We start from the raw sequence: 15,162 nt of genomic DNA, 5'->3' as shown, positions 1-15,162 counted from the left end.
AATTTCCTACCAAAATGTGTTATTAGAATTGTGGTTAATGCAAATGAGTAAGAGCGGTATCTCAGTCGATGTTCCGCTGACTTCATTAGAGAGCCAGAGATTCTGACTAGAAAGGGACCAGCTTGTAAATTTTTATTTTGAGAAATGAAGGGTAATTAACCCTTCTTGAGTTTCACGTATCTGTTTCTGACATAAAGCGATTATACGCTTAAATGTTCACGAGGTTCTTACACATTTAGCTGTTAGGTAACGGTTGGTACCCCACAAGGTTTTAGAGTTTTTAACCAATAGTCACGTAGCAAACACAAATTTAGTTGCGATAATCATAGACAGATAAGCTCTTGCTCCTACCTGAAAAATTCCGCTAGCCGATAACGCATTTTCTGAAACAGTCGCCGTATTCCATTTAACCCCATTCTTTGCTGTCAGATTTCCGTGGTACGATTACAGAGGCCAGTGTAGTGAAGGCTTAGGTACTATCAAAGTGCAAGTAATGTTTTCCTCACATCTCTGAAAGATCTCTTTCACATTGCTGTTGTTTATAGCTGTAAACGCTAACCAAAACAGATTCGCTGCCTCTTTTTTTTTCCTTCCAATGGCGAGAACTTGCCTATAACGGCATTGGCCGCTACAGAAGTGGTGACCATTTTATTGGGCAGGCACCTAATAGGCGGCACTGCTACCATCCTATGAAGGGACAAACAATTTTACATCCATGCCTTCTCCAGGATTCGAACCCGGGCCTTTAGGTATCGCAGTCAGGCTTCCCTAACAACTAAACCGTCTGGGCGGCCGATTCGCTGTTCTTTCTAAGTTTTAATGTGAACAGTCATAATTAGACAATCGAGGATTGTTACTGGTTGGAAGTAATAGTATGAGGCTACTTATAAAGTTTGATTGTAGTTTCCTAAAGCTCTTATATCCACAGTCATTTTTATTGAAAATCTAATTTGGTAATCTAAATAATAGTCTCTGTCAGCGTCTGGTCTTTAGAATCAAACAGTTATGAGAGAGGCTTACAATACCCCGCCATGGGCTGAATATTTTAGGCTGATGAGCATGTTTGGGATGAAAGTGCCTATTACATTTGGTGATCGCTTTAACTTTTGCAAAAACCGAAGCCTTCGCTAAAGTGTATGCTTAAAATACCGAAACGTCCGAAATGCCCTTTGGAGATTCACAGCAATTTACGTCACTCCCCATCCATTAAAGCATAAAAAGATGTGAAGATTTCAAATGTCACTCGTAACCTAAAGATAAAATCCTTTTAGTACAAGCTATGCAATTCATTTTGGGAAACTGCGCCTGATACTGCATACCTATGGAGGGAGGGAAGAAAACAATATGGCAATATCGGCCGCTTCGGGCTGTTGTGGTCGTTCCAATGGAAGGCTGTTTCGGACGTTTTGGCCTGCAAAGGGTTAAGAATGTATTCCAAGAAACTCTCTGAACAAAAATGTAGTGAATGATAATTCATCTTCCTCATTTAAAAGTCAGAGCCTTCTCCACATTCGAATGCATCCCTCCTCATCAGGAAAAAAGAATATCTATTTGCTGCACGGCAGTGGCCGCAGGTAGTTACGTCACAGGGGCAGATGAGAACGTGTGTGCAGTTGTCATAAAATTTCTATTTATAGGATAAGGTCTGAATTAAAGACACAGGCAGATCATCCTTTAAAGCTGAAGGAAAGGGATTTTTTTTCTTTCCTTTTACGACGCCATCGAATACTTTGAAAACACTAGATATGCCAATTATAGTGATTCTTTCCTTCTCTATTAGGTAAAAACATTTTCATGAATAGTTTTTATTTCAAAACGTTATTGCGCCAAGGACATATTTCAATCACTACTTGATTTTTATTGAGGTTTTAGCTTTAAATATCATATTTAATGGCATGCTAAATATTTTTATGTACAAAAATATATATACGTATGACAATATAGGAAATAGTTCTAATTTTTATACGTAACTGTGTAACAATTATATGGGATTTGTTTCCACTTCTTTGCTATTTAGGTATGGCTCTAATTTCTGAAATATTACTCAAGAAAAGTTGTCAGTTCTCTCTGACAACTTAACTCTGCCTCACCATAGATGAAGGGCAAAATAAAGTGTATCTCCCCTTCTACTGGACCAATTGAGAAAATTTAACTCGCGATTTTTATGTCTTTTGCTGAATATTATGGTTAAAAGGCGAAGAGTATGATATGTAATAAATAAAGGTAACGCACAAAATGTTAAAAAGAAGACGTGGGCGTAATTTTAAATCTGAAAATTTTCAGTTTTTTTTTTTTTTTTTTTTTTTTTCCCACCATTCAAATGTTATCTTAATTTATCGATTTATTAGCCCGAAGGGCTATTAATTTCGTTTTGCCATTTTGCGTTGATTCACTTTTCAAACCGTTGCCACCAAATATTATAGCCCTGTATTATATTTAAAGAATAGAAATAATGAAGAATCTGAATAGATATGTTATGTATGTTTCTCTCGCACTGTTATAAAACAACGGTACCTAGAGCCATCAAATCTTGAATTACGAAATCCTCCCCCGAATATGGACATCTGGAAGCCCGAATTTGGAATTTGTTTTGTTATTTATTTCGTATTTTGTCAGACAATAAAGAATTTTTGATTAACAAACTCAACGATTTCAAAGAGAAGAATGGCAACACAGTACGGAAAAAACACATTTTTAAATCTCCATTTATTTTATATATCGGAAATTCTAAAGATATGCCCGTTTTAAAACTATTTTGCGATATTGCTGTTGAATTGAATTTTATGGTTTAAGCGCGGAGAGCATGATATTTAATAAAGAAAAGTAACACACAAAACGTTAAAAAAACGGCCCTTTGGGCGTGATGTCAAATATGAAAGCTTTCAGATTTTTATTTATTGATTTATTTTGCAGAGTGTATAGTCTCTTTACTTTCAAGCTAAGTACTTTCTGATTAAATCAACCGATCAGTCGGCAACTAAACGCTAGTTGAAATCTTAACTTCTCAGCCGAGCTAAAGTGTTAAGATTTTAATTCCTTCTCGAGCAACGACGTTTAACTAACAAGCTGAGTTTGTACAGCTAAACGTGGGTATAGTACTGTTGTATGCGCACGGGTTCGTAATAGATTGAATGCACACTGGTCCAATAATAAGGTGATAAAATTTATTTTATCAAAATACTTCAGAGTTCTGGAACTCTCCATAGAAATACTCGTACAGGTGTTCATAGTAACATAGTGTGCAATCAGTAGCTACACTTCAAACTACTAAAAGAGTTAAACGCAAAGCAATCAAATCTCATCTAAAAGGCGAAGCTTTCAGGACTCCGAGGTCACTCTGAAGTAACATCTCACAGCAACAGCAACAACTGAGAGCTTTCAGGACTCCGAGGTCACTCTGAAGTAACATCTCACAGCAACAGCAACAACTGAGAGCTTTCAGGACTCCGAGGTCACTCTGAAGTAACATCTCACAGCAACAGCAACAACTGAGAGCAGATGGTCTCTCCGGTCTTGTATAGTTTTCAATCGCCCGCCGAGATAATTCTAATACTTTCTGCTTCTCGAAATTGCTGGAAGGCATATGAGGGCCAAATTACGGTTACAGCTAATATAGTGATCAACGACATTTATTCAATTACAATACCTATTACAGTGATACAGGGACCGAACAAAAAAGTTGCCATATGGTCGCAAAGCTTGGCGACTTCTGGCGATTTCTCTCAAAAGTTGGCGACAATAATTAGTAGCCAAAACCCATTGCCGTCTTGGCGATATCTAGCCAATTTACGGAGATATTCATTTACTCAATGTTAAATAGACCTGTTCCTGTACTCTTACTCGTAGCTTACTGTACAGCAAGCTTCGCTTCTTCGGATTTTCATGTTACATTATACAAAAGAAATACAATAGTTTTACGTGTAGTTTGATTAAAACTATCTATCTAAGTACAAAATGCCTAATAATATACTGTTTCAAACTCTTTTTCTTAGTATACTGAATTGCTTGCCTCTGAATGTGCACAACTCTCTGAAAGAAGCGAGTTCTTGATGAAAGAAACATAGAGGAAAGAAGTAAATTAAACTTAAACTATTTAGTGAAACTTAAGTATAATGCCACAACTGATTTAATCTAAATTTATTCTAAAATAAATCAAGTTAGAAATATTTTAACCATATTTCCGCTAATACATTGTCTAAAATTACTCCAGCTTTTAGAAATTTTAGCACTCTGAGATTTCACGAAACATTTGCAATTAAATCTTTGAAGGAATTTTAAAAAATCGAAAAATTACCTTCGAAGCAATTACACTTAATTTACATTTCCATATAGTTAGAAATTAAGCTTTTATTACGGCTAGAGTGAATACCATTCCTGAAAGTACATCAGGATTTTCAGTCCATATTCAGTTCAGCGTTTCAGCAGATTAATGAAAAGTAGTGACGAACTTGAGTGGTAATAAAATCTTGACAAGCAAAATACGTTGTTTATGCAGCATCTATTTCAACGAACTTAGAGTATTAGAATTCTATAGAGATGTAAATCTCTTATAAAGTTGATATAAGGACGAAAATTTATCCATATTTTTTCTGTACATTCACATATAACGAGGACCTTGCAAAAGTGTAATAATGTTTTATTTGTGGGTAACATAATACGTTCAGTTCGTTGTGCTTGACTTTATTTTAATCTCTAATACTTCCTAGATAATGTGGTAACTGGGCCTTTATGGATAAAGAAGGAAAGCGCTGATATGAAGTGGAAAGAAGGTAGTTTCTTCATGAAAAAATCAGTGGCTATGTCCATTGTGCTGAGACCGACGAGGAGCAACCTTGATGTAGGAGACATCGCAGTTGACGATATTCTGTTGACTCCTGATCGTTGCCCGTTTCGAAGTAAGTGTAAGGAAAACATCACTGATTTTGATTTCATTGTAGAAAATATCTCGTGTGGATATCTCGTATGACTACCTTGTATGTCCTGTTAAATTATACACATTTTTTGCTGCACTTCACTTGAATTTATTTCCTCGATTTCACATAAGAGATATATTTCTGATTCAATCAACTCAGTTCTCACTTCGCGGCAAAGCAAAAATACATAAAATCTTGAACTATCTTCATAAAAATTGTAAAATGTATACCTTAAGAAACAAATAAAATTAAAAATAAGTAAAGAAAATAATTTTTGTCATAATTGAGTTTCTACGCCAAAACAAATTATTCATTCAACGGGCATAAAGACACACTTTTCGGTCATTAACAGACATTTAAAGTTAACTTCTGGTCCCGCTGGGCGAAAAAACACACTAGTTAGTGAAACATTTCACACTTTATTGGGAATTCTAAAAATATTCGATATAAAATATTTGGATAATCTTTGAAATATGGTAACAGGTAGTTTGGCGACATTTTGGTAAGGCGATAAAGGTTACTAGGTAGGACTTTAGCAATAATCTGAGAAGTACACAGTTCGAATCACAGATTATTTTGTCTCAGAGAAATGAGAGATCATGAGGCATGTCATGTGACCGGAAAATTCCGATCGTGATTTTAGGTAATAAGCACTTAGAAACAATTTCGCTGCTAAAGCGCAGAATCGCCCACTTACTTGTTTGGCTTTTTTTACAAGAGTAAGAAGAATTGGATTTTTGTCAATTTTCTTTGACTTTTTAAGTGAAAATAGGTCGATGTGTACATGGATAAAGTCAAGAGTGTGCGCAATGCCATTTTTGGGCAATTCTGAGATGTTTTTTTTTTAAGTGAAAATAGGTCGACGTGTACATGGATACCGCGTATGTGCAATTCTTAAAAACGCGCGAAGCAGTGGGCGATTCTGCACTTTCTCCCAATTTCGCACCTAATATTCGTCATGATTAAGCACTTTTGTTCTATAAAAGTTCTAGCATAAGCGTAATTAGGCTAGCAGATTGTTAGAAAAAATGTTGAGTAAAAAAAAAAAAAAAACATGCCTTTACTTCATGAAAATAAAATGGCGTCCAAAAAAAACTAGCAGGTTGCTGTAGCAGGGTTGGTCGCCAAAGTTTCGCCCAAATTCGCCAAGTTACCATAATCTGAAGATTCACCAAATATTTAACCAGATTATTACCAGTTAACACACTATCTCTTTAAAAACAATAAACGCAGTACTTTATCTATATTATTAATATAGATAATGAATTATATTATTATATTAATATAGATATGGTAATATAATCCTTTATTTATATTATTAAGCATCAACGGTAAAATGACACAGTCTGGGTTTATTAAATCATAATCATATTTTTACTTTTACAGTAATTATTTTTGGCGGGCTGGCCCCGCCAGTGGCGAGTTATTTGAAAAGTGAAACGGACAAACGTCATTAGACACAACACGAAGTTTGGAGAATAATAACCCTTCAGGGTTAAATAATTGCGGTTTCCAAAATTTTGTGATTTTTCTGTTGAATTTTATGTGTGCGAAGAAAGTGATGTTCAATAATAATATTAAAAAGACACTCCTGCGGAGATAAATTTTCCAAGAGTCCAAGAGTAGATAGATAAATGCGAGCTCAACGAGAGCGGGAAAGCTTTAATATATCCTCTGGTGCAACATTAAAATCTGAATCCTTCTTCTTTTTCTTTTCTTTTAATAATTATTATGATTTTATTTGAATATAAATTTTCAAGATAATTTGATTTGTTTTCTGGCTAGGTATTTTTTCTGAAACTGTGTCATATGAATATTTATACAAGTATATAAAGTAACTTTATAACAAGAGTATTAGTTCTGGGCAGATCCTTCAAAGAAACAAGCTTTTCTATACTTTTTGCGTGATAATGTTGAGAATAGATTTCCTTTTATTTTAGAGGGCCACCCATGTGACTTCGAGTCGGCGGACATTTGTGGTTTTACAACAGAGTCTCCGGATGGAATCACGTGGAAGAGAGTGCAGGCAAAAAGTACGAAAGTCGGACCGAAATTGGACAAAAGTTACGGCACGGGAGAAGGTACGTTTTTTCCGCCATGTCGGCAATTAAATTTTTAACATTATATAACACTTGGTAGACATTTAGCATGAGTTAGAGAAGATATATACGCCAACGCGAAATGAAAGGTGAAAAATAAAAGATGGCTGTAGGTTTCAAATAAATTTCTATCACTTTCTAGAGTAACTTACATAGGTTATTTTTCTTCAAGAAACTAAAACTTTACACATGGAAACAGAAGTGGCTTTATAGGAAGCTTACGCATGCTATCTCTTGACATAAATATTTCAAATTTGGAACTTTTGTATTTTTGAAAATATTTTCAGATATTTTATTAGTAATAATTATTAAGCTTTTTACAAATTTCATTTTTTACTGGACTTCCACCAAGCTTCTAGTCTAGTACCTAAAGTTTCCTTCACACGGTGGTTTTAAAATCACAAGTGGTCTAAGCCGAGCGTCGTCGCTACGTCAAAAATGTTTTAGGGATTTTACCTAAGTGTAACATAGGGACTTTATACGAAGTTTTCCCTTGGTGTTTTTCCACATTAATATTTTATACTTTTTTGTTTAAAAATTTTTATATTCTTGAAAATAAGTTAGCAACAATTATTAAGCTTTTAATAAACTTCAATGCACTATTCTTATTATATGATAAGGTATTATTATACTATTTTTATGGTAAACTATATTATTACAACTCTTTTACTTGACTTGCATCAAGCTTCTGTTCTAGCACCTGAGGCTTCGTTCACAAGCTGGTTTTAAAATCCTTAGTGTTCTAAGCCGAGCATCGTTGCTAAGCAACCACAGCTTACTACGTTAGAAAAACTGGTTTAAGGGTTTTACCTAAATATTCTAACATTTCAACTTTATACAGATTGGTATAAGAGTCAACCAATCACAGCGATTAAGGATCAAGGAAGGAATCAATTACGGAGTACGTAGGCCTTTACCTTCCCATTATATATGAATTTAATACGAGGGTTGGAACTTTAATAGTGGCAACTATTTATTTACAAGGAATACAAAAGTGATTCATGTCACCATGTTTTACAGTCCTTCAATATAGTCGCCAGCATTGTGTACAGCCCGTTTCCAACGATGTGGAAGTCGCAGAATACCTGTAGCAGCGCCTGTTTTGTTGATAGTTTGAATGGACTGGTCCACTGCCGCAAGAATCTCAGGAACAGTTTGGAAGCGAGTGCCACGAAGTGGTTCCTTCATCTTAGGAATTAAGTCATAGTCACAAGGGCTTAGATCTTGGGAGTATGGTGAATGGTAAAGCACTTCCCAGCCCCATCGCTTGAACAAATCAGTCACAGCTTGCGCTGCATGCGGCCGAGCATTGTCATGCAAAATGAGAGAAGCATTCTGCAGAAAGTGTCGCCGTTTTTTTCTCAAAGCTGGTCGGAGATTGTGCTCCAAAAATGAGCAGTAATACTGCGCAGTGACGGTCTACTGTGGGGGAACGGTATGCGTTAGGATGACACCATCACAGTCGTACACGAGAATCACCATAACTTTCACATTGCTGGGGTTCTGACAAAATTTCGAACGTCGTGGTGACCCGTGATGACGCCATTCGTTTGATTGGCGTTTCAGTTCTGGCTGGTACGATCGGGCTTAAGTGTCATCCAGCGTAATGATACGGCATAACAATCTCCTTCGCGCTCATAGCGCTCCAGGTGGGTTCGGGCAGCATCGTATCGTGGCCATTTCTGCATTTTCGTCAAACCCATCGTGAAGACGATCATCGTCAAACCATTTTCCGTGGAACCCATCGTGAAGCAATTTTTCTCATGGACAGGCGTTCCTTTAGAATGTGCAACACAGTCGTATGCGCTAATCCTGTTTGTCCGGCCAGCTGACGAATCGTTTGGCGGCGATCACTGTCCATTAATGCGGCAACAGCTTGCACGCCTGCATCGCTGACACTCGGACGACCTGGCCGCAGCATGTCTGCCACGTTTTGGCATCCTTCATTGAATGCTTTCACCCATCTTGTACGGTTCTGTAAGGCAATGCAGATTCCCCGCAAGCCTTTTGAAGCCCTTGATGACACTGTCGTGCTGTACGACCTCTGGCATATTCAATTTTTATGCAACATCGTTGTTCTTCTTTTGAGAACATCCTGACAACACTAACTTTAGACCGCGAGCTAATACAAGGATTCGTTCTTCGCGTCACTCCGCATGCGCTTGACGTAGGCAGGACGAGTCTTTTTGCTGAGAGGTAAGGTAGGTATGAAGTTGACGTGTCATATACGCGATATTCTTTGGTTTTGTAGCGTAGCGTTTTTTCAGCTATGTTGCCACTATTAAAGTTCCAACCCTCGTATTTACAGCAAAGGAGGGTTCTATCAAATAAGGTGAAAATGTGGAAAGCCAAATAAAATGGTTTAAAAGAGACCTACCTTCTAGAGACAGGACCGGCTCTAGAGTATTTGTAGCTCTGTGCAAACTCCGCAAATCCTAAATTCTGCCACCCGATTCCTTTTTAAATATTAAATTTTACCGCCCCTGAATATCCTTGCCCGCTGCAATCGCACTTGTTGCACATGCTCTGGCGCCGGCCCTGTCTACTATGAAAAAAAAAAAAAAAACACTGAAAGACTTTTCATTTAAATTTTGCTTGGAAAAATTAAGGACCAGAATCGACTTAGAAGGGGGCAATTATCATCAATAATTTTGAACAGAAAATAAAAAGCGAATTGACCTTGAACCCAGCTAAACAGGTGTGAATGGACTTAAATTTCTTAATGCCTTAAGCCACAATGCTTTATGGTCAGAAAACTGTCTAAACGCCAACGAGATAAAAATCTGTGCCGGGTGAATAAGGGCTCAGACCAAAAATACGACTTTACTACTGCAAGAGATGACAATACAAAGTTTTATTCAACTCGCAGTTGATGGTAAATGATTTGAAATATAATATACAAAATAAATCTCTGCTTTCGCGATATTTAGTTTCAAAATAGGCTACCTGCCACTTAACAGTTTGTATAAACAACTTTAGGTATCCAGAAACACACTTGGATAAATGTTCACTTCCCATGTGGATGAACCTCGATGGAAAACTCAGAAACCAACGAAAACTTCCTCCTGAATAAAATCCAGCTTGTTAAACAGAGCACCACCAACGACCGACGAAGGACATTTTTTCTGCAGCAACATGAGTTGCAATTAAAGAGTAGCATATATTTAATTTATTTGCGCATAATTTATATTTGCATGACTTCTGGTTTAGTCCAATATTTGTGACTCGAGGTACGGAAAGAGAGAACAAACAGTATACAACTTAAAACTAAACACCTAATATAAATTAAAAATGATTTTCATCTAAAAAGGGAAATTGAAATGTTATGAAGATATTAGTTTTAAATTTACAAATTTATAATTGTTTAATATACTTAATTTGATGATTTTAACTAAATACTGTGGTATCAGAGTTATAACTTAGTAAAAAATAGTAATTAAATTTTTTTACTCTTTAAAATAATATTTAATTTAATATCAATTCTATATTATTGTTATGACATTTACTGAAGCAAATATAGAAAAAAAAACAATATGATTATCGTGTCTAATAAAAACTGATTTATCAAACGTACTGTTAAAGATAGTCTATTAAGAAATTTTAAGAAAGCAAATTAAATTCAATAGTCAGAAACTTATATAATGTTGGCTATTTCGTAATATCTTACTGAACACTGGGAAACGCAGTATGCATTATACAGGGCATTGTAGACTGATTAGCAATACATTACAACATAATTCAGAGCAATGATTTCTCTCCTTAGGAGAAATTCCAAGAAAGCGAATTAAATTTAATAGTTAGAAACTTAGATAAAGATGACTATTTCATAATATCATACTGAACATTGAGAAAGGCAGTATGCATTATACAGGGCATTGTAGACTGATTAGCAATACATTACAACATAATTCAGAGCAATGATTTCTCTCCTTAGGAGAAATTCCAAGAAAGCGAATTAAATTTAATAGTTAGAAACTTAGATAAAGATGACTATTTCATAATATCATACTGAACATTGAGAAAGGCAGTATGCATTATACAGGGCATTGTAGACTGATTAGCAATACATTACAACATAATTCAGAGCAATGATTTCTCTCCTTAGGAGAAATTCCAAGAAAGCGAATTAAATTTAATAGTTAGAAACTTAGATAAAGATAACTATTTCATAATATCATACTGAACATTGAGAAAGGCATTATGCATTATACAGGGCATTGTAGACTGATTAGCAATACATTACAACATAATTCAGAGCAATGATTTCTCTCCTTAGGAGAAATTCCAAGAAAGCGAATTAAATTTAATAGTTAGAAACTTAGATAAAGATGACTATTTTATAATATCATACTGAACATTGAGAAAGGCAGTATGCATTATACAGGGCATTGTAGACTGATTAGCAATACATTACAACATAATTCAGAGCAATGATTTCTCTCCTTAGGAGAAATTCCAAGAAAGCGAATTAAATTTAATAGTTAGAAACTTAGATAAAGATGACTATTTTATAATATCATACTGAACATTGAGAAAGGCAGTATGCATTATACAGGGCATTGTAGACTGATTAGCAATACATTACAACATAATTCAGAGCAATGATTTCTCTCCTTAGGAGAAATTCTAAGAAAGCGAGTTAAATTTAACAGTTAGAAATTTAGATAATGATGACTATTTCATATCTTGCTGAACACTGAGAAACGCAGTATGCATTATAACAGAGCATTGCAGACTGATTAGCAATACATTATAACATAACACAAAGCAATGATTTCTCTCCTTACGGGGTCAGTATCCTGAGTAACATGAACGCCCACCTTTTCACACAATGTCGATGTGTGGGCAGAATTTGTGTACTTCGGTAAAATCTGCCAGTTGCTGTCAGAGAAAATTGGCCCATTGGTCAAGACTTGGTCAAGAAATTGGTCCATTGATCATGTCGAGCATAAAATGACCGGACTGATAGATGCAATCTTCTGATACCAGCAGTACGTCCTCTGAGCAGAAAATAATAATAAATCCTTTTCACGTCTCTTATTTAAGACAACTACACTGCCACAAAACACATAAGACTCGCAAATGTAATTGGATAATGTTATAGGGGCATAGTTCGTTAGAAACCATTTTCTCAGAGATTAAAAACACTACCTGCTGCTATATCATGTTTTCAGGTACTTTATTTATCTTCGAATATGTTATAAAAGTGTCATTTTATATTATTACTTAAATTAATCATCTTACAAGTATTTCATCGCAGGTCATTACTTCATTGTGTTACCATCATCCAGTGCACGTCTTCCTCGAGGCAACAAAGCTCGGTTTACCATGCCCAAAGTCCCGAGTACAGGAGTGATACGAAGTTGTGTTCGGTTTTGGTACCAAATGACTGGTATGAGCGTCACCGCTCTCAACCTCTACCAGCGGACGCCTGGAGGAGCTTTGCCACAATTTTCACTTTGGTCTCATGCTACCAAACATGGCAATGACAGTTGGAGAGTGGGTCAAAGGACGATAGATGCCCCATATGTGCATGAGGTATGTGTTATCCTTTCCAAATTAAAAAAAAATCTAATTAAATCTTCATCAAGAGATATGAAATTGCACATGTGGCTGCATCTTCCTACAGTAATTTTGTGGAATTTGCTCTTTTTCGCACTTAATTAGCGTAGGATGGGTTACAGCCGAAAACATCGCGGCAAAAACAACGCAAAGTGAAAACATCGTGGGAGAAAAGAAAGCGAAGAGAAAACATCGCAGTTCTAAAACATTGTCGTTGAAAATATCGTGATAAAAAATAAAGCACCTGCAAATCATCGCATGATGATAACATCCCACACATACGTTTCTCAGGTTTTAAAAGTTATATATTCGCATAAAGATTTGGAGGTGCAAGAAATGTTAACGACAATTTAAGAATAAAGAGAATTAATACAAGATATAATTTTCACCAAAATAATATCAGATTAACAAACGGGAAAGAAAGTATTTTGATAATAACTAAGAAATTTTTATAGAGGAATTTAATAATTAATTAATTTTTATAGAGATAATAACTGAGCAATAGCAATTTTTATGCATATTAACGTCATGCAGGTTTTGGTCGTCCTTTTCCTAAACATTTTTAGGCTGTATTTTTCATGAAAATTATGAGTAAAACTTTATAATATAAAAGATTAATTTATTAATAATCTTTGTTAATTAACTATGTAAATTTAAAATTCTATAAAAATAGATAAAATAATTTAAAATTCTATCTATCTTCTTCTTTACGTGCTATAAGTTGCATTAATTTTGTATTCATTTTCGACTTTTTAAATGCTTAAGTTTCCTTCTTATTTTTTCAGCAAACATTTATTAGTTCATTAACAAATATGAAACATAATAGTAAAAATACCCCGCTTTCCTCTCTTCGCTCAGAGGAGGACAGTTTTATATCTTATGTTCTATTAGGCCAATTGACGAAATTAAAATTTCGGTCCTCCTATCTCGAAAGTGCGACTTAGGATACATATCCTAGATATATACACAGAATTACCTTATACACAGAATTAGATTTATACACAGAATTTCTCTCACATAGGCATTCTGACACAAAACCAAACTTGTTTTGAAATGACATACATATTTTTTTCATATTTCATGTCTCTGACTCAGATTATGTCAAAGCTATGTGTTTTGTAAAAATCGAACGAATATTTTTTACAGAATTAACTCTCAAATTATTAGTTCCTCAATATTAATTGAATTTGTTATGTGTTTATTAATAGCTCTTTCCTATTATTAAGCTTACTTGATTTCTCCTTTCACAATTCGAAATATCAGTTCAATCCAAACAAAACTTGCTGATATTTCTGATTTATTTTCTAAATTTGTATTTTTGAGTAATTTTTTATAAATTTTTCGAAAATATATTTTTAATTCCAACCTGCAAAACTTTTACCATCACCTTGAAATAGATATATTTCTAGGCATAGCTTCAAAACATTAGAATTCTTTATTCAAACTTTCCCAAGATATACGAGAATTAATATATTAGTGCATTTTGAAATTTGGCATGTTTGTTATAAGAGATAATAACGCCGAATAGGGTTTACGTTCTTTGTTAAATCATTTCAAATAATGAACCATGCACTTTTCTTCTGTTCGCATACAGTGAACGGAAAGAAAAATAGCTGACCATAAATTAAGAATTTTCGAGAAGTGAATTATTCTTGGCACAAACGGACAAAAGAGCGCCAAGAATTTTCTCATTTAAGAGCGCCAAGACTTTCTTTTTTTAAATTTGTCTGTACATTTCTCACCAAATTTAAAAAAATAATAATAATTAGGTATGATTTGAGATGAGCGATCGAAGTATGAAAACAAATTGGTATATCATTTCCGTAAAAGTCCGATTTTGTGTCGAAATACCTATGTTAGAACAATGCTATATATAAATGTAATATATATCCTAAATCAAAAGACATAAAAAAACGCAAATTAGTTTTAGTCGATCAGCCTAACAAAATGGGAGATATAGAACTGTCTCCCTTCCCCACTTTTGTTTTTGACAGATTGTATTTTTTGTAAGATATATCTGTAAAAATTATACTTATTAGTGACTGATGACTTAAATTTTCTTGTAAATTATTTATAACAGAAAAAAGTGGTCTAAGGTAAATCTGCACAACAAAATTATACACCAATCTATTTTCTGAATAAACAATTTTTGTAACATTCAAAAAATATAGAGGCATAAAAATGATTTAAATGTAAATCATGGTTCATTTAAATAATCATAAATATAATTGATTTAAAAATAAAAATAATTTACTATATACGGATACGTTATTCATAATATTAAGGACGAAAAAACATATCTTAAAAATTTTATTATATACTTACACTTTCGAACATATGAATTATGTAACATATTATATTCGTATTGTATGATATTTATATTACTTTCTTGGAAAACTTCTTATGAAAACTATGCATTGTATAGACAATTTATATGAGGAACTTACCGAATTTTAAGCAAATTTGAATAAAATTATGCTTGTTGTACTTGCACAAAAATATAGGTTTTTATCAGCAAAAAGGATCATTATGTTAATTGATAAGTTAGATGTTTAATTAACTGCATGTTGTGATAGTGGTACTAATTA

The 15,162-nt window shown here is 34.3% G+C and overlaps 1 protein-coding gene across 2 annotated transcripts in view; it reads left to right on the top strand.

Moving 5' to 3' along the window:
* The window catches only part of LOC118194239 (MAM and LDL-receptor class A domain-containing protein 1-like), a 458,361-nt gene that overhangs the window by 302,107 nt on the left and 141,092 nt on the right, over window positions 1-15,162 (top strand). For both annotated transcript variants that reach the window (XM_085827015.1, XM_085827016.1), the window contains 3 exons: window positions 4,707-4,895; window positions 6,854-6,994; window positions 12,273-12,550. In XM_085827015.1, the coding sequence (XP_085683141.1) occupies window positions 4,707-4,895; window positions 6,854-6,994; window positions 12,273-12,550 (608 nt within the window). The remainder of the gene's footprint in view (window positions 1-4,706; window positions 4,896-6,853; window positions 6,995-12,272; window positions 12,551-15,162) is intronic.

Source organism: Stegodyphus dumicola, chromosome 11, assembly GCF_044657685.1.
Source record: "Stegodyphus dumicola isolate Sdum_Otavi_A_Nest chromosome 11, ASM4465768v1".
Taxonomy (NCBI): Eukaryota; Metazoa; Arthropoda; class Arachnida; order Araneae; family Eresidae; genus Stegodyphus; species Stegodyphus dumicola.
Note: the sequence above shows the minus strand (reverse complement) of the source record. Positions and strands in the feature narration are given on the sequence as shown.